The sequence below is a fragment of the Aulonocara stuartgranti genome (assembly GCF_965226115.1).
Source record: "Aulonocara stuartgranti genome assembly, chromosome: 12".
In the NCBI taxonomy this organism is placed as follows: Eukaryota; Metazoa; Chordata; class Actinopteri; order Cichliformes; family Cichlidae; genus Aulonocara; species Aulonocara stuartgranti.
In genome coordinates, this window is record NC_138948.1 from 26,683,393 (window position 1) to 26,707,335 (window position 23,943).

The 23,943-nt window shown below is 41.8% G+C and overlaps 2 protein-coding genes across 5 annotated transcripts in view; both read left to right on the forward strand.

The window, feature by feature from the left end:
- unm_hu7912 (un-named hu7912) overlaps positions 1-20,161 on the forward strand; it is a 32,882-nt gene extending 12,721 nt beyond the window's left edge. Inside the window, exons 1-2 of one of the 2 annotated variants that reach the window (XM_082555857.1) lie at positions 1,297-1,512; positions 15,503-20,161. In XM_082555857.1, the coding sequence (XP_082411983.1) occupies positions 15,555-18,764 (3,210 nt within the window). In that variant the 5' untranslated portion in view covers positions 1,297-1,512; positions 15,503-15,554 and the 3' untranslated portion in view covers positions 18,765-20,161. Of the gene's footprint in view, positions 1-1,296; positions 1,513-15,502 lie in introns of those variants that run through there. The other variant, XM_082555858.1, reaches the window with a different exon arrangement.
- Positions 20,162-23,265: 3,104 nt separating this feature from the next.
- The window catches only part of gapvd1 (GTPase activating protein and VPS9 domains 1), a 32,857-nt gene continuing 32,179 nt past the window's right edge, over positions 23,266-23,943 (forward strand). For all 3 annotated transcript variants that reach the window (XM_082555854.1, XM_082555855.1, XM_082555856.1), the window contains exon 1: positions 23,266-23,435. The gene's annotated coding sequence lies outside the window, so the exon portion shown is untranslated. The remainder of the gene's footprint in view (positions 23,436-23,943) is intronic.

Here is a 23,943-nt window from a genome sequence, read left to right on the forward strand (position 1 = left end):
ACTCTCTTTTATAAAAGTTTTATTGAATCTGTTTTAACTTTCTGTATCATTGCTTGGTACGGTAGTATGTCCATGGATAATAAGACCAGACTTAACAATCTGGTTAAAGTGGCGAGCAAGATTTCAGGGAGGTCTCAGGTCCAGCTTGTGGACTTTTATAACAGGCAGGTGCTGAGGAAGGCAACCTCTGTCCTGTTGTGTTCAGATCATCCTCTCTTTAACGATTTTCAACTGCTTCCATCAGGTCGTCGTTATAAAATGACTGCAGTGAAGACGAAGCGACACAAATTGTCGTTTGTACCTAGTGCTATTATCTTAATTAACAACACTAAATTGTAAGTGTTGTTGCCATTGCACATTGCACTTTTTTCGATGGAAAATCTAGGTTGTTTTATCAGGCTTATATTATATTATAGTATTTTTTTTAATGAGTGTACGTGATGTGTTGGTTGTATGTTTGTTGTTTGTTTTGACATACTGCGAATCAATTTCCCGTCAGGGACAATAAAGTTACCATTGACCATTGACCAGCCCTCATTATACGATTTATCAAAAAGGAAAGTTTTAAGTCTAATATTAAAAGCAGAGCGGATGCCTGCAACAGCAAAGATCTAAAATCAATAGGGGACATTTGACTGAATCAAGGCATTGCCAAGAAACTTCAGATAATAAAGGAGAAACTAGGCTGCAATAATTTTTAATTAGAGGATTTGTGACTTTATAGAAATGCGGTTTTTCACATCCACAGGGATGACATTTGCAGAATAAGGCCGGTCAAATGCTATTACCTGATGCCACCCTGTACCATACATTCTAACGGACTGAATACCTGAAAGCTGTCTGAAAATGTCACCTTGGGGTTTAAAAAATTACAGGGGACGTTTTTCCACTATTTTCCCTAAACAACAAGGCGATTAAGAAAGAAATAAAAAAGTCAGTTGTCCCAATTACAGGACTATTTTTTCTCTACCTCATGACCATCAATATGAGAGGAGCAACAGAAGTTACGTCAAGAACCACGGGAAATCCAAGTTGATCTTAAACTACGTCTGAAAACTGTACAAATGTAGCTGTCATCTCTGCTTTCCCTCCACGATGAGCATCAGTGACTGCAGAGCGCAGAAACCCCCGGAAATGCCCCTGCAAAGGCCTTTAAGGGACTCAGATACGCAGCGACACCGCGGTGCTGCTCCGAGGCTCGAACTGCCACATGCCCCCAGCTCCCTCAGCACCACCCCTCCCTTCCTCACAAAAACACGCACAACCACGCCCCCAGAGGCACGCGCACAAGCGCAGGCTCAGACACACCACCTCCTCCATCACTGGCAAACGCACATACACACAGAAGCATCGCGGGGTGAAGCGCACAACATGTGAAATGGGCATGAAGGACAGGTGTCGGGCTCCGGCAGGCGCACAGCAGGTGCAGCGGGGCTAACGCCGTACCCACACGGAGAGCAAGGCTGCCGCTTCGCCATGTCCACCGCATGCCATGTACTCACTGGCGAGACGGTAAGAAGGCCCGTCGTTTACTCTCGAAACATTTACCGCAACAAACTTGTTCGAACTCCCCCTCTTTAGCCTTCTCCGTGGGCTCCGTCCTTATTTGAACCCCGTGGCTGCTTCAGTATTTATGTTTTATTTCTTTTTAATGATGTCATTCCGGACTCAAAGGCGTTAGGTCAGCCACAAAGGATGGAGGGCCGTCCGTGCCGCACCAAAATAAAAAGATTTGCCCGAGTGTATCAGAGCAAATGTTTGGTAAGGCTTCGAGGCTCAATGCGTCTTGCTTTGGGTTTGGGCGCGGGAGGTTTCAGGAAAATCTGCAGCACGATTGTGATAGAAAAGGAAAGAATGCAGTCTTTAAAGTTGCTTTTTGTTACTCTTTAATATGGCAAACAAATGGATTTGATCTCAGATTAATTCTGGACTGCATACAGAACATTTAGCTTTATATAAGAAACGTAAAGCCTAATACCATGCAGTACAGCCTTTGGCTCTATGAATAGGCTGTTATGTAAAATTACTGTTACATCCTTTAAAATCAAGTAGCACAGGTCGATCTGCTCACACGCATGTTTGCATCGATTATCAGTTGATGTTTTTTTCTCCTCAGGCTGAGATTTTGCTCTCAGTGTGCAACTGCAGGAGCATTTAATGGATTCTTTGCTGTGTGCCGTAGCCATGGAGACAGTATGTGGCATGTGGTTTTTCTACTTGTGCTAAAGTGGAGTCTCTCTATTAAGGAGAAAGCTTAGTCCGTGAAGACAGAGGAAGGAATTTGTGGATTCACTGAGTCAAGATGTCCTGTCCCATCCTGAAATTCCAAAACACAAATCTTCCCTCTTTCCTCCTGGATCAGTGCGATTTGGAAGCAATATTCTGGTTAACAGATGTGTCAGCGAGAGACCTAAAGTTACTGTCAACCTTCAAAATTATATGCAGCACAATTTCTTTTTAAATTTTCTTTTGCATCTCCTGTGCAGTTGAATGCTCTAGCATTACTTTGGGGATCAGTTTTGTAAGGCTGTTTTACCAATATCGGGAAACGACATAATTTGATGAGCACTGTTCATCCATATCCATTAAAGGATTAAAGCTGTGTCCTTGTTTGAGTCAAATTTGGGCATTGGAATGCTCACTAAATGTTAATAATAATGATAATAACAGTGCTATAATAATAAAACTAGAGCTCAACAAGGCCTTAGTTTTTGCAAGCCCCTCCTTAAAAGTATTTATTTAGATTTTTAAGGATAGAAAGATTGGAAGCTAGGTTCAACATTTTTTCCTATTTAGTGGCACTAAATAGGAAAAAATCATTTCTAGATTTATCATTAATAGGACATTGGTAATTTATTTGTAATAAATTAAAACAAGAGCTAGTCTGACAATCGCAGTTGTGTTACACTGACATTCAGCATTCAAGACAGTGGTCCCAGTCATGCCGGAAGAGATCGCGTGGTACTATCTAACCCGCTATGTAAAGAAGAACAAAGCTTTTCTCAACATTACAAAACATGTTTTACTGTTATAGTAGTCACACTAGGTGCAGTAGTTTTTACTACAAATGGCTTCATATGGTCAAACATAATGAAATATTTAACTAAACCCCTAAATGTCTGTGATTGGTTGTTGTTGTCTGTTAACCACTGGATTTTCCTGTCTGTAAATCTGAGAAACCCTATTTTAATTAGTATATATAACTATAGCTATTCCTGCATATTAAAAGTAGAAAAATATTCATATTTGTGCTTTACAATGTGACAATGAACGCAACAAACCATGAAAATCAGTGAATAGCGGTGTATGCGTTCGCTTGTGTGTGTCGGGGTTTGTTGTGAACAGACGTGATATTTAGGTGTGTTGTGGAGACATGACAGAGATGGCTGGTCAGGCCTCTCTCGTCATGATGAACAGATGGTAACTCAGGGTTGGCTTGTGGGCGAGTGCCAACAAGAAAGCCCGTGTGTGTGTGTGACACATAAAAACCCATTGTTGGAACATTTTGTCCATAATACTCTCCAGAGGCCTTAAAAAAAACCCCAAATAAACAAAAACAACAAAATGTTTTGGTTGTTCTTTAATCAGAGATTCGTCAAAGTTGTCTGTTATTTATTGGAAAATATTCAGAGCAGCTTTCTTTACATAGTTATGCTAACGTAATACTTGCTACAGAAAGGCGACATAAGCATGTACATTGCTGTATTTCATTTATATTTCAGTAATCTTAGTAATCAGTGAGCTTTAAGTTGTGGCTGTTGGCCTGAAATTTTCTAATTGGGTTAGTCTTTTAAGCTTATGTTACATTTATATCTACTCACCCTTACACATATTGGAAGTAGTTCCTTATAGGGCTGTGCGATATGACCAAAATCTCATATCCCAATATAAGACATCTATCGTCCGATAACGATATAAATCACAAAAATTAAAAATTTTCTGTAAACTCTGTGAATCTCGGGCAGCTCGACTTGCGTGAAGTGTTGCGGGGGAAAGCCTGTTCTAACGTTTGAGTCTAAGGTTTATTTTTTAGCACCTGACGGCTCTTTTTTTTTCTTCTCATCCGTAAACACTCTGCATACTCTTTCACGTGGTTCAGTTTATTTTGAAAAGTCTCAACAGGATCTTGAGCTTTATTGTGAAAGGTTTATGTGGAAAATAAACAAGCGGACACGTGATGGTGTTACCGTCGTTGTCGTAAAACAGGCGCTTGTCCGTCCGTAGTGTGGTTATATTAAAAATAAGAGAAAGAGAGAACTTTAAGAAATTAATATAGCCACTACAGTGACCATCAAAACCGTGAAAAAATATTGCCGTAAACAGTTTATTTTGCGACACCACGAAACAAACGATAGCGTAAAATGAAACGATAGACGTTTTTATATCGTCATCCGATATATATCGTTATATCGAACAGCCCTAATTCCTTAGATTTACTTGGAAAATATATAAACATTTTATGTATTTAAAATATCTAAAATGCAGTATAGTAAGAAACTCAGTTTGCTAATTTAGCATTTTGTCCTTTACAATTAACATTTCAAAGGACATTTAATCTGGATTATCTTAATTTGCACAAATAAAACACATAAACAGACTTACCTTTTAAAATTATTGTTTACTTCAACTCGTTTGAAAATGAAAAAAAAACCATGAAGGACAAAGGGAGGGAATTCCTAGATTTATTTAAAAATGTATGTGAAGATTTCATCAAGTAAAAATAAAACAGATTTTAAAGGAATTCTTCATTCTGGGAAAGGATTGTTTATTTCTCAGCTTAACAGACTGTCAAATAGACCAGACCACCACAGGGTTTATATTATAGATGTTATAGCTTCATTCATCTGTCAAACTGTAATTCAACATTAGTGCTGATAACACTCTCTCAGCATCTGCAGTCTGATGAGGGGCTGTGAGGGCAACAGCAGCCGCCAGACTGAGCTGGAGGTAGAGTTCTTAGCCAGCAGAGGATATAAGCCATACCAAAGTCTTCTCCAGAGTTTCTGACTGAAGACGATTTGCACGCATGGAGCCACCCATATATTTAAACTAAGAAAATCCCTTTAAGGCTTAAACAAACCTCGAGGTCTGTTTGGTGTGATTAAATTGCTTGTATTATGAATGCAACCCACTCATTCAGCAGGACCTTTTCGTTTAGTACCATGCTAGGAACCGCATCTGTCAGCTGTAGCTTGCATCTAAAGTTCATCTTTTTAATATTCATACAATGCCCTAAAAGAATGATATACAGTTAGATATACAGTAGTTCTTTTACCATGACTTGGACAACAACACCAAAACATTTTCTATGTATAGGAAACAAATAATATATTCTATAAAATGAAAAATACAACTACTAAGCTATTACAAATTACTGAAAATGATGATTATAATTCCAGTAGATGAACACATTTTAGATTTCGTAGCCTTTTAAAATGTCTGTGTAGGTTCAGTCCAGGTCATGGTAATCTAAGGCAGTGTTTTCCAACTACTGTGCTGTGGCACATAGGTATGCCGTGAGAAATGATTAGGTGGAAGATGGTGGAACATTACCTGGTTCCACCTGATTAGTACTCTAAGCGATCGGCGTAACGTGCAGAACAATTACATTCTCTTCCAATAGAGGGCAGTACAACTACCCTCTCTAATAATAGTCATGCTGTGAGATGACACAGCGCGTAATATTAATAGATAAATATTTGGAAAGAAAAAGTAGTCTATCTGACCTGCGTCCTGGAGAAAATTCCAACCCAGATGAAAGCCCTAGCATGAGTAGTGCTGGGGACAAACCAAGCCAATTCCTCTATACCTGGTGCGCAGGGAAAAATGATCAATCTGCTTTTTGTGACCTTGTTGTTTGGTGTAGTGCCGCGTGATTTCTCTAATGTGAAAAATGTGCCGTGGCTCCAAAAGGTTGGGAAACACTGATCTAAGGACCTTGGACTGGACTTCTTTAAGTTTCTTAAAGATGTTTCACCTCTCCTCCAAGAAGCTTCTTCAGTTCTAAGATCAAATGGGCGTTAAGGCGGGAAGGGATCTCAAAACTGGATTGTATGTGCCAGACAGTTGCTGTCTGCCACGACTCCCACGAGGGCTTAAATACCCGGGACTCTCCACCATTTAGTCTTAGAACTGAATAAGCTTCTCGGATGAGAGGTGAAAAGTTTTCGAGAAACTTAAAGGAGTCCAGTTACCTTTCTTTCCAAGCTCCTTAGGTTACCCTTCTAAATGTATAGTCATGTAAAAAATCAGTTTACATATAAAAGTGACTTGTAAACCTCTCCTCTGGACCGTTGACTGAGTTGAGTGGTCTGTTTTTAAACTGAACTAATTCCTAATTATTTCATGGAGGCCCAGAGATTGCAGGCTCTGACAGAAATTCACATATTTACAGCAATTTGGATTTTTTTTGTTTCTTGGACCAGTTTGCCGTTTTCTTGGCGAGATTGGAGCTACTGGCAGATTTTAAATGTTATGGCATTCAGCATCACTACTCCCAAGCCTTCAGAGCTAACGTCTACACATATGCAGTTACCACAGTTACACATCGGTATCTGAAGTTTTTTTTTATTTAAAACTTGAGATATTCAGCTGATTGCACTATTCATAAACTTGATGTTTTTTCCTCGTTTTTCTAAAAATACAAGCTCAATGAGGTTGGGACAAATAATAACAATTCTGAATTTTGGCTTTTTATAGTGATGGGGAGGAGGATGATTAGGGGTTATGGTTCACTCAAAAAATGATTCTTTTGTTACGCCCCTAGTCTAGGCGGGTAGGGACGCACATAAGGTTGGAGGAGAGAGAGACAAATCCCCGCCCTGGTTCCCAAGCCAAACATCCAAACCAGTTGTGAGTAAAAAAAGTGATTTTATTTAAGGACAAGAAGCATAGCTCCAGGGTGAGCCCAGGCCAAAATAATAAACAAAACCAACTAAGTCCCACCAGAAAAGACTAACTAAACCCTAAGAAAGAAAAAAGAACAAACAAATGCCAGAGCTATCCCTCGCTCCCTGACCAAGAAAACAGGAGAAAACGATTCCAAAAGAAAAGGCAGCTCACCCCTTCCGCTTCAGCCCACGAGTGCTTTTACAATTCACACTCCCACAAATACACAAGATAAACACAGGCTGGGAAAACCAGGGTCAGGACTGCGACGGCTCCACACTCTCTCTCTCTCTCTCTCTGGAGCTGTCAGAGCGGCTTTTTGAATGTGGTCACCTGTTCCATGGTCCAATCAGCTGCTCACTACTCTTCATTAGGGGAGGGACCTGTAAAGAGTCTTAAACACAGTAAAGAGACAGAACAAACAGCCCACACAGTGTTCTTATGGCCACAGCCGTAACACCCCCCTTCCCAAAATCAAAGACATCTCCTTTGTAGATGTTTTGGACAGTCATGTTTAAGGGAAAACACGGGATAGGGCATCCGCTAACACATTCTCTGTGCCCTTTTTATGACGGATTTCCAAATTGAAGTCCTGCACCAGGAGGGACCACCTCATCAGCCTTTGGTTCGAGTTCCGCATCCGCATTAGGAATACCAAGGGATTGTGGTCGGTATAAACAATCACAGGCGAGGGACTGCCACCGACATACACCTCGAAATGCTGCAATGCAAACAGCAGAGAGAGGGCCTCTTTCTCAATCGTGCTGTACCCTCGCTGATGGACATTGAATTTCTTTGAGAAATAGCCGATTGGGTGATCCACACCATGATGGTCTTCCTGCAGCAATACGGCACCTGCCCCGTTTGCACTGGCGTCCACTTCCAACTTAAAAGGGCGTGCAAAATCAGGGGCGGCCAGCACTGGCGCACTGCACAGGAGAGTCTTAACAGCCCGGAACGCACTCTGACACGCAGAGGTCCACACAAAAGGTCTCAACACACTAGTGAGGCTAGTGAGAGGTGCGACCACGTCCGCGAAGTTTTGACAGAAACTCCGGTAGTAGCCCACCATGCCGAGGAAACGGCGAAGCTCACGCCTAGTCTGAGGGGCAGGAAAATCCAGTATGGCCTGGATTTTGGCCGAGATAGGGCGCACTTGCCCCTGACCCACCTGCTTTCCTAAGTACGTTACCATGGCTTTACCAAAATCACACTTGGCGAGGTTGAGGGTGAGGGATGCCCTTTCCAAGCGATGGAACACATCAGTGAGTGTCTCCATATGCTCTGACCAGGTGTCTGAATAGACGACAATGTCATCCAAATACACTTCACACTTGCAGACGCCGCCCAGCACGATATTCATGAGCCGTTGAAATGTGGCGGGAGCGTTGCGCAACCCGAAAGGCATGACAGTGTACTGGAGAAAATGGTCAGGAGTAACAAAAGCAGAGATTTCGGCCGCACGTGATGTTAGGGGAACTTGCCAATAGCCCTTTAACAAGTCCAGCTTGGTAACGAAGGTCGCAGAACCGACCCTATCAACACAATCCTCCATTCTGGGCAGAGGATAGGAGTCAGGCTTGGTCACACTGTTCACCTTCCGAAAATCTGTACAAAACCGTGGGGTCTTATCCGCTTTAGGCACTAGGAGACATGGGGAACTCCACGCACTAGAGCTAGGGACAGCAAGACAATTCTCCAACAGATAAGAGACTTCTGTCTGGAAAAGAGCACGCTTAGTGGGATTCACCCGGTAGGCATGCTGTTTGATTGGCGGATGGTCCCCCACATCGATATCATGCTCCAACACGGTGGTACAGGATGGAGTGTCCGAGAAAAGATTAGGATGATTTTCAATCAACCGACACACGTCATTTCGGACATCATCGTCTACCCCAGTTAAATGTGACCTTAAATCACGTAGGATTTCAGAATTCCTAAGTCGTGCGCAGCCCACAGCACAACCGAAAACCAAATCGTCACCTACTGGGTCATACCGAGTTTCGGAAACCGGCACCCCCACAGTCGCAACTGTTGACACACCACCAGCAAAGTAGGGCTTCATCATATTAATATGACACACACGGCACTTTTTCCTTCGCTCTGGGGTGTCGATGACATAATCCGTGTCACTCAATTTCGCCTGCACTGTATACGGACCACTGAACTTGGCCTGGAGGGAAGATCCAGGGACCGGTAAAAGTGTTAAAACTTTATCACCAACCTCAAATTTTCGCTGCACAGCCTTCACATCAAACTTCCTCTTCATCCTACCTTGTGTTGCACTGAGAGCATCCCGTGCAATTGCGCACGCTTTATGCAAACGCTCTCTGAAAGAGCTCACATAGTCTAACACATTTTCCTTAGGGGCAACAGTGTCGGACAGGAAGTTCTCCTTAAGCAATCGCAAGGGTCCACGCACTGTGTGACCGAACACCAGCTCAGCAGGGCTAAATCCTAACGACTCCTGCACACTTTCTCTCACTGCTAAAAGAAGCAGCGGCAACCCCTCATCCCACTCCTTTTGAGACTCAAGGCAAAATTTCCGCATCATCGATTTCAATGTCTGATGAAACCGCTCGAGCGCACCTTGCGACTCCGGATGATAGGCACTAGATTTCCGATGTTTAATGCCAAGTGACTGCAAAACCTGAGCAAAAATCCTAGACATGAAATTAGAGCCTTGGTCAGTTTGAACAGCTTTTGGTAAACCAAAAATAGAGAAAAAGTTCACCAATGCCTTAACAACTGGTTTAACCTTAAGGGTGCGCAACGGAATTGCCTCGGGAAAACGGGTAGCAACACACATCAGAGTCAAGAGGTACTGGTGACCCGATTTTGTTTTAGGGAGCGGACCAACGCAGTCGATGAGGATGTGTTCAAAAGGTTCCCCTAAAACTGGAATAGGGTGTAATGGAGCGGGTGGAATGACTTGGTTAGGCTTACCACTAATCTGACAGGTGTGACAAGAACGACAATACTGAGCAACGTCATTCTTCAATCCTGGCCAAAAGAAATGACGCAGAATGCGGTGATAGGTTTTCCTAATACCTAAATGTCCAGAAAAACTGTCATGGGCAAGACCAAGAACTTTGGGTCGGTACTGTTGAGGCACCAGAACCTGTTTAAACACATTCCAACCCAAATCACCAGCTGTAGGCGGATACCAAGTACGCATCAACACGTCATCCTCGACACTATAAACACGAGGGTACTGGTCGCTAGAGTTGGCCGCGGAAAAACAACTCACAAGAGTTGGGTCACTCTGCTGTGCCGAAACCAACTCCTTTTTGTTGATTTCCAAAGACAGTTGAGGTGTCACTGATGGGCTAATAGGCAGCATCGCCTCAGAGTCGCCCGTCAGTGGAACACGGGTTTCAGATTCAGACTCCGGCCCACCACCAGCACAGAGAAAAGAATCAGATAAATCCACGTCACCGTACTTGCGCCTATGCGCACGAGTTACCGCGCAAGCAGGAAAAACAGAGGAGGAATGCTCCTCAGCGACAGGGTTAGGTAATGAAATATCAGGCACCGGTATCTCAACCACTCTCGGGGTAGAAAACACTTTTCCGTTAGCCAAATCATTCCCCAGAATCATCGCAACTCCGGGCACTGGCAACTGGTCGCGCACGCCAACCGGTACCGAACCCGAAACGAGCGGCGATTGAAGAAACACATTGTGCAGTGGCACACGCAGTACATCCATTTTTACACCCCAGACAAGAGCATCCGAACCACAAAAAGAGTCATCAGAAAAAGGTAGAATACCCTTCAAAATAAGAGTCTGCGCGGCCCCAGTGTCACGCAGAATCATGATCGGCACCCGATCCTCCTCTTTTTCATTCAACGAAACAAACCCCTCCGACACAAAAGGGCGGTAGCTCTCATCAAAGCCTTCACTTCCCACTCCATTGCTAGGTGAAGTGGAAGCTGACATAGAACGAACGAAACCCACACTTTTCGGCTTCCTCACCGTGTTGGCCTGCTCCCTGCGCTGCAGTGATGGGCAAGCAGCAACGAGGTGCCCGATTTCATGACAATAAAAACATTTGCGATCTGACATAGGAATAGCAGCAGAACGTGTCTGGCGCTTAGGGGAAACCCTATAACTTCTGACAGGACGAGGTGAGGAAGTGTACTCACGGCGCTCTGTCGAAAGTGCAGCACGATGAGTTAACACAAACTCGTCGGCAAGGACCGCGGCTTTAGACAGTAACCCCACCTTCTGCTCATTAAGATACACGACAATGTTTTCAGGGAGACATGTCTTGAACTCTTCCAGCAGGATCAACTCCTTTAGCTGAGTAAAGTCCTCCGCGTGACTGGCAGCCACCCACTTGTCAAATAAGACAGTTTTCTCACGTGCAAATTCCACAAACGTTTGACTATCAAGCTTGCGACAGGCACGAAACTTCTGTCGATACGCCTCTGGGACAAGTTCATAAGCCCGCAAAATAGTGGATTTGACCACCTCATAATCCAAGCTGTCCGCAATAGAAAGACTCGCACAGACCTCCTGCGCTCTTCCTATTAATTTGCATTGCAGCAACAGACTCCAGACGTCCTTTGGCCATTTTAAAGTGGTTGCAATGCGCTCAAAAGCAGTGAAATATGAGTCAACCTCTCCTTCCCTAAAAGGAGGTACCAAAACAACCTGTTTGCTAGCGTTAAACTGGTCTATGGTGGGAGTGTCGGGGAGTGTACTTACAGGAACGGGAGCAGCGTCACTCGCTCGAGAACGATCAAGCTCCATAGCTCGAATGCGGAGATGCATGAGCTCGACTTCCTTAGCCTTAGCCGCCAACTCCACCTCCTTCAAGCGAAGGGCAAGCCTGAGATCCTCCGTCACCAAACCCGCCCCAACCTGGCCAGCCGGGTCAAATACAGGAGACTGAATGGCGACAGGAGCTTCCGCCCCCGACGGCATCCGCCCCTTGGAAGGCTTCGGGACGGCCCCAGCAGCTTCCGCCCCCACTGCCGTCTCCAAACTCCCAGACCCACTCGGCGAGGTTTTCTGCCCCCCAAACACTCCCCTGTCCACCAGTCTCTCCACCAAACAGTGTTTAATTTCCGCCTTCTTAGCATTCAACGGAACATCCACCCTGAATAAGTTAGCCACTACCAACAAATCTGCTTTTGTGCACCGCTCCAACTTTTCAATGGAGGGACGTTGCGCAAAATCATCCATGTCAAACGACATCACGAGCAAAGCGAAAAAGGAAAACACAACACCGCAGACACCCAACCGCATTCGCGCACTCCAGAGCCGCAAAACTCGCGCACGACGTTTCCCCCCCACCACAAACGCAAAAAGGAAACGAACCAATCACACGAACGAAAAGGGACGAGCCCCCATTTATGTTACGCCCCTAGTCTAGGCGGGTAGGGACGCACATAAGGTTGGAGGAGAGAGAGACAAATCCCCGCCCTGGTTCCCAAGCCAAACATCCAAACCAGTTGTGAGTAAAAAAAGTGATTTTATTTAAGGACAAGAAGCATAGCTCCAGGGTGAGCCCAGGCCAAAATAATAAACAAAACCAACTAAGTCCCACCAGAAAAGACTAACTAAACCCTAAGAAAGAAAAAAGAACAAACAAATGCCAGAGCTATCCCTCGCTCCCTGACCAAGAAAACAGGAGAAAACGATTCCAAAAGAAAAGGCAGCTCACCCCTTCCGCTTCAGCCCACGAGTGCTTTTACAATTCACACTCCCACAAATACACAAGATAAACACAGGCTGGGAAAACCAGGGTCAGGACTGCGACGGCTCCACACTCTCTCTCTCTCTCTCTCTGGAGCTGTCAGAGCGGCTTTTTGAATGTGGTCACCTGTTCCATGGTCCAATCAGCTGCTCACTACTCTTCATTAGGGGAGGGACCTGTAAAGAGTCTTAAACACAGTAAAGAGACAGAACAAACAGCCCACACAGTGTTCTTATGGCCACAGCCGTAACACTTTACATTCATAAACATGAAGGAATTTGAGTAAGATGCAACTGAAAGATATCAAAGAAGATGAAATAGTTTATGAAAGAATTCCATTTATGGAAAAATATTACCAAAGTTGAAATTGTGGCTTTTCCATTTTTAGAAAAGATATAACATCTGTAAGTTACAACAAGATTTCTATATAAAATATAAAATACTACACCAAGTAAAGGTTTATATAGCTAATATTAGAGACCTGAAATGTAACTATTAAAGGGTTAATTCTTATATGCATCGCCAACAACCAAACTATGATTACAGTGTTTGTGAAGTTTATATATATATATGTATAATTAAAATTACAAAAAAGAATAATCTCATCTTTCACATTGATCTGTGATATTTGGATAAATCAAGGTTTTGAAAAGCAAACTATATGCATTATAAACATATATATAATATAATATATATATATAAGTTGAAACCCTTTGTGAGGTGTACTTGGGTTTATTCTGTGCCCAGTGTCATTTCTCACATCATCTGTAAAATCTGCCCTGAACTCATGCTCCTCAGCAGTTCTAATTTTGGCAGCATTATTAACATCAAGAGTCACGAGTTCATATCTACCCTTGATATGAGTAACGCAGAATTTTAGGAAGGTCAGCCCATTTCCAGTTAGTGGGCAGGATAACAAGGGGAAAGTGAGAATGCGCAATGTCTATTTTGGAAATAACAAAATGAGTGGGATGAAGGCAAATTAAAGTCTGAGGCAGATCTGAGTAGGTAGAAAAGTGACATCTTTGTAGTGCTCTCTAAACTGTTTGTTGTATTGACTATGCTTTAGTGTGTAAGAGGAACGACATAGATGGTTATATTTTAGTAAATTTATCCGTGGTCATCAGTGGATGTGGAAGCTGGATCGTAGTCTGGGAACCTAAAAATCGCGTGATGCTAATTATTCATGCTCTGGACTCCTCGTTTATATTTTTTCTTTAATCAAATGTCCCACTTTGGTTCTAAGACTAACAATATCATTGTTGCAGGTGGTCAGAGCCTGCTCTGCTTCTGTTATATATTCCCCTTGGGACTGGTGAAATGTATTTGCATAGTGCATATTCTGAGGGATAATTCTGCTCTCAGAGACACTTGTTCAGTCTTAAAAAATAGGGCTTGTCCCTCAAAACTGCCTTCTTAATTAGCTGCAGCAGAAGGCAGCATGCTGCAAGCCTTTAATGGTAAAGTGGAGCCACTGTGGGGCAAGAAGGCATCACGTGCAGTAGGCCACAAGTGGGAGTGTAAGGCAGTTCACCTTCATTAGCCCTCAGTGAGATATTGGCATTTGATAACTACATTAACAGTATTAAATAAGAGCTTTGTAAACTACACTGCTGTTAGCTATGGGGTTGCTCCTCACTCCTGAAGCTCAGCATGTTGACCTTTACTTTTCCAACATGGTTTACACAGAAAGAGAGTGAAAATGTGCAAGTTGAGAATAAACAAACTTTCCGTTGTTAGAAGCTAGTGCATTACTTCCCAACTTCTCAGCTAGTTGAAGACCTACTATATCAAGCTAGCAGTTTGATGGTATGCCCTAGAATTATGATTATTCATTATTTTTGCATAGGTGGGAGCCTTTATTTACTTTTAGTCATATAGGCTCATTCTTTAGTCAAACACGTAGAGTACATAACATTTTAATGTCACCATAAAAGAAATAATAACAATTTAAAAAATACAACTCCACAATTAAAGCATTAAATAACCTAAATAATCTCCTCTTGTGACAAAGTTTGGAAGAATGGATCCAGATTTTGTGGACTGATTCTTCCTAACTTTGTGGCACCAATACAATATACTATACACTGTTTCTAGAACAGTACTGTAATATGTTGAAGACACTTAAAAAGTCTCAATTCATGAGTGGTCTGTTCACCACTCTTTAGAAAAATTCTCATCATTCTTGGCGTTGACACTGTCGGCACATTTGGTATAGCAGCAATGCTAACCGAAGTCAACCTTTGTTTTTCTAAATAGAGCCTGACTGAGGGATTTTTAAGACCAATTCTGATATTTGAGGATTTAAAAATCTGAAAGGAAATGTTTTTGTCCTTTCAGACCCACAAAACATCAACAGATTTCACTAGCATTTTTATGTGTAGTTATTTATAAGGTCTTACTAAGATAATATGACATTGCAGTTTAAAAATGACCTCGTTTTAATGTCACAGCAAGGCATGGATTAGTTGTTTACACTCTGCCCGACTCTGCTTGGATCAGCTGATTGTTGTTTTTGTGGTGTTCCAAACATGTTGCCATCAGGTAAGTTGCAGAGTGTCCTCTTGGAAGCAAATTATACAATATTAAAAGTCACAACATCTCTTCTTTAGTTTTTACATTTTCATTTATTTCCCATTATATGAGATCAGATGAGAAAAGGAAGCGGGTAGTGGGCAACTTTTGAGGTGGGCTGTAGGCTGTCCATCCAATCAGAAGTTAGAAACAGTTGTATTTTGTCATTGGCTAAAAAAGTTTGTTTTTTCTTTTTATAATAAACTTTTGATTGGTTTGGCAAAGCACACTTTTGGATGGGTTGAGACCAGCAACCGCCAACATGGGTGCGTAAGCCTTCCTATGGCAGAGAAAACAATAACGCTGATTATGCTCCATCTTTTTTCTTTCCCCAGGCTGTGTTGATCTTGAATCACACTGAATGGAGATCATTGAAGTTTCTTTAAGATGACTCGGACACATCCCCCTGATATACTGGCATCAACTCTGTATCAGGACATAAATCTAAATCCCATCACTGACCCCTCCATTTCTCTACACTCCAACCAGCAATGTGACTTGAAAATGATTGATAAATCAGAAATCATCAACAAAAGACACTGCCGTAGTTTTGACTTCATTGAGTCACTGGATGACCCACAGACCCTCTCTTCCTCGATGGAGTATCCTTACAAAAGGCCCGAGCATCAGACATTAAATAAAGATCTTGCGTGGAATGGATTGGATCAACCGGGACATCTTCGCTTTTCATCTCCAGATCTGTTTAACACCAGGCAGTTTCAGCAGCACAGCACCCAAGACAAAACCAGCAATCTTACGTGGTCAGATTCAAAAAAGAGATCCAGGTCTAAAAGTGCTCCCAGGATTAAGGCTACTCTCACTCCTGTACCCATTTCAGTGTCTCCCCCAGGGACCAGGAAGGGGAGGGATGCACCTCAGGCTGCATCAGATACCTTGAGGACTTCTGAAACAGTGCGAGATTCCTACTCATCAAACAGGCCTTTTTTGAATGAGGTGCATCCTATCAAACTGCAGCCTCATGCCCCCCTCTATGTATCAGACTGTTTTGAGGAGGACAAGTCAGATAAACCTGCTGTAACCCCTCATGTTAGGTGCCGTGTGGACATCAAGCCAGATGCTGCTGTACTGCAGCACACATCAAGGCAGGTTCCCAGTGTGCGTCCTGACCACCTTTGGCAGAGATACTCTCAGGCCAGTAGCAGCAGAGGTTTGTATGTGCCTCAACAGATGGTCTCCTCACCAACGCCTACTCCAAGTGAGTGCTATAGTGGAGATTTTAGACAGGGGTACCATTACACTACCAGTATGTCTCCTATCTCTTACCAGCATCTAGACATGCACAGAATGCCATCACCAACAGCACCATATCTGACTCAAGAACAAAGAGCTTACTCAAATCCTAACATACCAACCAAGTTTTTCTATACCGAGGATGCAGTCCGTTATCCAGTGCATCCCTACTCTAGAGCTTACTTTCAGGATGATCGGTCCAGTCTAACCAGTCATGGTAGTACAGTGACCAGTCAGTACGATCCAAGGACTCGATGGGTTCACACCCTTCCTGTCAGGTCGTATTACGCAGACAACTTTCCTAGAGAGCCTGCACATTCTGTATACGGCAGGCCTTACTCCACAAGTGAGGCAAGTTCATACTTTTCTCAAACTCCACTGTCTAGATCTTACTATGGTGAGGACAACCGCTTCAATCCGTATCATATGAATAACTCAAGGTTTGTTTACTCCAAACCATTTAGCTCTCCTATGGAGCAGTACTTTTCATCAAGGCCATACCATACAGAGGGTCGTCGACGCCCTCGAATGTCTCAGGCCTTTTCAGATGACTGGTATCGCTCAAGCATATCTGGTTACTCTAATCAGTCCTCTCAGCACACGCCACCAAGAGTAAGACAAGACTCCAGCATACCCCCGTGGTTTCCCAATAGCTGTACAGAGACAAGTCGCCTTGGAGCAGAAATCAAAAACCATTCAAAGTCTTGGGACAATATTCTCTATCCACGTCATGACAGAGACCAGTCAGTGCCACGTGGACGAAGTTATGAAAATTTGTTTTACCAAGCAAGGAACGGCACATCCTCTGATGTTACATCTCAACCTGTCATTCTTAACCTATCAAGTTCACCGAGACGCTACGCTGCCCTGTCACTGTCTGAAAACTCTCTAGAGAGGGGTTCAAGCAATCCGTGGAAGAATAGCAAGAGTGGACATTGGTTTGTAACTCCAGAGATCACCATAACTGACAATGACCTATGTGCAGGCAACAGCCGGCGACGTGATGTCCACTCTGTTAGCTGGGATACACTGGATGATGAAAAAACACCATCTCCCAGAGAAGCTCATCCGAAGCAGCCATCTAATGCAACAGACATTACCAAAGATAGGAAACATAACAACTTCTCCCTGCAGCAGAGCCTAGAGCAGCTGGATGAACTCTTAGCTGATTTGGTCGTTGACTACAAACCACCAACTAGCAGAAAGTCCAGTGAAAACCTTTTAGACCAGCTAAAACAGCTAATCACTGAAGATGATGAGAAAGACAGGGGTTTGTCTGGGCACGAGAACTTAGGATGTCTGAACACCCAGCTCCCCTCCTCCAAATCCAGCCCCGACACCATCAAAGACCCCGATAGTGGGTGTGATGCTTTACAAAGAAGTGCAGAAGAGTGCTCTCCAGACCACAGCACTGATGAAGATGACACTATGGTGTGTGCTAATAAGAAATGCAGCCGGATTGAGAATATGTTCAACGCCTGCCTGTATTTCAAGTCTTGTCACAGTTGCTACACCTTCTACTGCTCACGAAATTGTCGCCGGGACGACTGGGAGATCCACAAAGAGACGTGCCTGTATGGTCGTGTCAGTAGTGTGTGTCGACACACTCTTAAGTTTTGCAGAGAGAATACAGAGATCCACAAAGCCTTCTCACGAGTTGCTAAAGCTGGCTATCTCTCCAGAGGCAGAGGCGTCCTCTTTCTGGGTTTTGCTAATCCAGAGACAGCTGACAACTTCCTGCAAGTTGGGCTTGAGAGCCTCCTCATGTCTCCCACATACTTATCTCTCAGAGAGCTGGATGGCTTCAAGGACAACCTAGGAGAGTACTGCAAGGAACTGCAGCAAGCAGGTCATGAGTATGACCCCAATGAATGTTTCCTTTTGAATGTATCCATCGCTGTTGGTGAACTAGTGCCTAACAGACCTTCGCCAAGGGTCCAAACACCAACAGTTCGAAAATATGCAAAGGTGTCCTTAGCCTCCTCAAGCCCTGACAAAAAGGTACTCAAGAAGGATAGCGAAATGGAAACGCTCATCCTCACTCCCCCTCCGGGCACACCAGACATTGACAAGGAGGGGGAGGAGGGAAGAAAAGCTCGAGAGGTCTGCTTTGTCAATATCCAGCGTGAGCTCAGGACCAGAGGAGTTTTCCTTCGCCATGAGTACCCCAAAATCTATAATCAGCTGTGTGAGTTTGTGGAAAGCAACAAAAGGTTTACTCCTACTACTATATACCCAATAGATAAGAGAACAGGGAAACAGTTTATGTGCATGATCATGGCAGCATCCGAGCCAAGAACATTAGACTGGGTGGGCACCCCCCATCTCTTGGATGATATCATATAGCATAGCACTAATTAGTAACGATAATGATGTCAGCTAAATGTATATACTGGAAATAAATTGTGTGATTTAGCAAACTAAATATTGATTTGGAAATAGATGTATATACAGTATGTGACCAGCCGCTCTCTCTCTCTCTCGCTCTCTCTCTCTATCATCTATCTATCTCTCACTTCTGTCTGTTGCCACAGATACACAAAACTCACACGCATAAACACACACACTTGTGACATGTTGTTTTTGGCTTGTTTTGATCCCGTTGCCCACAGAACAGTTAAACAGTTAATAGCCTGCATGTAGACTAGGCAAGCTCTCCAGTTATCCAGGTGTTTAAGATGTGAACATGTATGATTGTGCAGTCTCTGCAGACAATTTATGAAGCACACAGTATTTATTAAGTGCACATTTCATTGCCTACACATAATAGTGTGCAAAGCCAGGTTTCATATTGTAACAGTCATCCACTATTAATTTCTCCAACAAATGCTAAATCATATATTTATATCTTGTTACAGTGGTTGTAAGATTACAACTGTTGTTTATTAGTATTTAAGTATTATTTCCTTGATATGCTGTAGATGTGTGGTTTTTTTTAAAAAATTATATTAGTCATTGTTTCATAGATAAAGGAGTACAATCAGACCGCCGGTTGTTTTCCCACTCCATTCACGATTTAGTTGGAACTTATTTCATCTTGTGAAAAGACTTGATGTCATTCTTGTATAAATTGCTTTGTTTGAAAGTGGCCTTCAGTCGAAAACAAAAAAAATGCATTTGACACAAAGCAATGTATAGGGTTAGCTATTTCTAAAGGGTTTAGAGCTGTAGAATTAGGTTGTTTAAACTACCAGTGTAAATGAATAATTATTTTTGCTCAAAGCATGTTATTTATATTTAAGGTATTTTAATATTGATATTGCTTATGATTAAATTTATTATGTTAACAAGATACCATTTGATGCATAGAAATGTAAGAGGTATATATATTGAATATTAGATCATTTGAACATCATGAACTTGAGACCTTATTGTAACTAATACCACAGTATGTTCCTAATTAAATCATATGCAATAAAAGAGCAACCTTAACATCTATATTGTAAAATCCTATTTTATTATAAACACTTAATAATTCCTTTGAGCCAAGAGCTGCAAAGACTATTTGCACTTACACAAATTATGAGATAAGAATGTTCCTAACAGCGCTGCAGCACTGACCCCAGATGATAAGCCTGCTTCCAATGCCATTGTTGACTAATCTAAGGTTGCCCTTTTACTTGATTATATCTTTGTGCAAGACCTTCCTCAAGTTTCTATTTTGTGATGTTTATAACACACGTATATATAAATATATATATGAATCTATAATAAATGGAAGTAAATGAGTGACCTCATGGCTTTGAATTTTTCTTCATGGGCTACTTTAGATAAAGGCACAAGATTAAATAAATACAGTTCTCGTCATGTTGTCTCCTTTTTATATTATTAGAGCTCCACCTTGTGGAGCAATGCATGTATTGGTCGAAATACAAAGTTGGTATTGGCAACTTATAAAAAGTAAAATATATCACATTTGACCTCTGACCTCTTTCAAGGTCAAGTAAGGTCAAACTTTCATAAAATGACTTTAAATTTAAAAGGTGATGCTCTCACCTTTGTCACGTGACATCTAAGTCAGCTTTGGTGCTGATAAACTAATACTTAATACACATACATGACATACAGTACAAAAGGCAGTGTAGGAAACTCATCACTCTTTTGTCCAGTGGTGGCTCACACATGGAATATGAGCAAGTATGAAATTGAATACCATTTAAAGGCCTCGGGTATCATTAATTACAATGGTTATGCACATGTCAACCAGATAAACTTTAAGTATGGGTAAAAATTCTATATGCATACATTCATTCACATCATTAGGTACAATAGTGACCTATTAATTACTAGGTTGTACCCCCTTTTGCCTTAATAAGTCATGGCATAGACTGAACGAGGTGCTGGAAACATTCCCCAGAGATTTTGTTTTGTTTTATTAAAATAAAATTTCACTTATTTTTTGGGAAAGTGTACATTCTGATCTAAACATCTCGACAGTGACATCTGCAGGTCTTGGGGGAAATGGCAATGTGAAGGAGTGTCGATGGTAGAGAGCAAGACATCAGGAGTTCATCCTCCAGGTGGGATCTCTCATATTAATTGAATGCATTTCAGTTTATTTCATGCTAACGCTTGTGGTAGCAGCCCTGAAGTTCTGTTAAACTAGGAGATAATGGATTTGAGAGGGCAGATTCAGGGGAGCACTACTGGGGAAGGGACTGACAGTTCAGCTGCAGGCTCCACTGACTTAGCATTATAAAATAATAATAAAAAAACAGCAACAAGTAAACCACTACTGATACATCATTCATAAAAGGACATTCGGTGTGTGTATAAAAAAACAAAAATATTAGGATTCAATGGTACTGATGCTGTGGGGAGTAAAACATACTTCACGAGGTTCTGAACAACTGATGGTACATGTCCAGTTAAGTTGGAGGTATAAATCCTTAACATTACTATTTTAAATAGCCTCTGTGACATATGAGTTACAGCTCTTTGGGTAGCTTTTGGTTACCTGTAGTTGTTTGATTCACAACTTGTTTTGGAAAATGCACGTTCAGAACTATGAACTTGTGTTTTGAGAAATTATGGAGAAACGACTATGTTTCAGCTCTGATTAGATGACAACATCATATTTTTCTAGTGTTCATATCATGTCCCATACACAGCTTTACGGCAGTGTTAATGGTACATCAAGTTTTGCTTTCACAAATAAAATAAAGCAAAACATCAGTTGCGTGTTAAATACACATTTGAAAAAGGATCCGAACAGATTTAATCCAAAGTATTTTCCGTATTCTGCATAAAAAAAACCTTATTACAGAGATGAACATATTATGTAAATATGATAATAACCATGCTTCCATATAACTATATATAAACAATTTAAATGTCACTTGGTTATCCATAAAGAGACACATAATATGTGCATAAAAAATAAATATTTGGGATATAATGTGTGCCTATTTAAATACAAATCCTCCTGTGTTATAGTCAGGACCAGCCCATTTTTAGGTTATAAAATGCATAAAAGTACCTTTTAAATTTGTTTATTGTATCAAGGCTTTTTGACTTTGTCAGAATTTCTATTTAAACAAAGTAAAACAATAAAACTAAATTATATAATGAAATGCGCTGGTGAAAATTATGACTTTTTTATTGTTGGGGTTGGTTTAGACCCAGTTATGATATAACATTATAAAACAGTAGTGCTAAAGCTAAAGTCATAAACACACTGTGAGCTCACTAACTCAGTTAGAAGCTACTCTCTTTAACGCTTTGTCTCCTTCCCTAAATAAACAACCCCTTTTATTCTTACTGCTTCACTGAAAAGGTCATCCAAACTGAGATCTACATGTAAGACCGACTCATTTTGGTGACTTCAAGTTTGCATCATGCAGAAAGAATTCTACAATAAGCCAAGCTCTTTATGAGAAGAAGAAGGATATAATTATCAACCAGAGGACACGGATACAACTGATGAATCTGGTGAGGAGGTCACAGTTGCTGAAGCTGCTCCTGCTGAAACAAACAAATCCAAAAGTGGTGATATCTCTTGGATGGGCGAGGCTCATTTCACTGAAATTCAACCCAGGCCCAGACATAACAGTATGAATGTTTTGCCCCTTTCCATGGGAAATGCTCCTTCTGGCAATACATGCCCAGCAATTCAGGCAAATACGACATAATGGGATGTGATGCAAAAACCAGCTATGCATCGAATTGAAGACGACAGGAAGATTTAAAGAAGCAAACCTGCGAGTGGCATCCCTGAGAAAAAACAAGGAAAACATCAAGTCCTCGATATGTTTTCTGGACTGCAACCTCGCAGCTGCTGTGAGGAAGGACCTGTGATACCGCTTATAATATTATAATATTTTTTTATAATATTAAAACTAATATATATATATATATATATATATATATATATATATATATATATATATATATATATATATATATATATATATATATATATATATATACATATATATGTTTTTAGCGTGTGTTTGTGTGTGTGTGTGTTCCATTACCTGTCAACGATAGTAAGGTAACACCCTTTTATTTTAAAAAAATTTTTAGAATGGAAACGAGATATGCTGTAAAAAGAAAGGGCCTGGGAGCTACAAGAAAAATATTAAAACCAGTCTTTTCATGGATAAGGAAGCCTAACAAGGTAACTAACAATCAAACTGCATGGTAAACCATTGTTTTGAGGATATTCTTTGGTTGATTTAGGACACGGGTCAAAACCGATCAGTTAACATAAGAGATAGTAACGGAAAGGTACCACAAGAGGAAGGTTTAAACCTCCTTAATTTCCAGGAAACCTGATGTTTAAACATGTTTTCTATTTTAGCGTGAAATGTCCCTTTAGCGACCCAAATGCTTCCTTTTGCGCATGCGCGTTGCGCAGGTCTCCTCGTGATGACAGTAAATGACAGCAGCGTTCGCTAATGAAGAAGGCAGTGTGAGACCGCTAACCGCCAACAAACACTTGACTGACTCGAGAAATCTTATGATCAGCTGTGTTTAGAGGAGGTGGGAACAATTAGTACGGACTAATTACGTTTGGTAAGTGACTGATTTTATGGTAACGCGTATTGTTGTTCACATTTGGTCCACTCAGGAGCTTGCAGCCTAAAGCTAAGCTAACGTAGCTATCGGGCTAGCTCATCATTAGCTTGACCTGCTCGCAAACGTTAGCCCAGTTTAACTTGGTTAACATTAGCAGGCTACTACAAAATTAGCCAGTTCACAGGGCTACTTTCTTTCCGCGTCCCACAAATCAGTGCATTCGCAAGTTCGTCTTTACTGGAAGCAGTGTGACACCTGGGTGCCCCTTGTTCCACTTTCCTTCATAGCTTTTAGCTGGCAAATACCGGTCATATGGTTTAATTGATATGATTCCCGGGTCGTCTTGTGGTGATCTACTACAAGTTAATGGAGCAGGCGTTTACGGGCATTAACATTACCCATCTCGATCTGCTGGCTGCTTGGCCAAATCTCAGGAGTGGAAACAGCATCAAATCAAGGACACTATAAACACACAAATGCACGGCAGTTAGAAAATGTACATGTT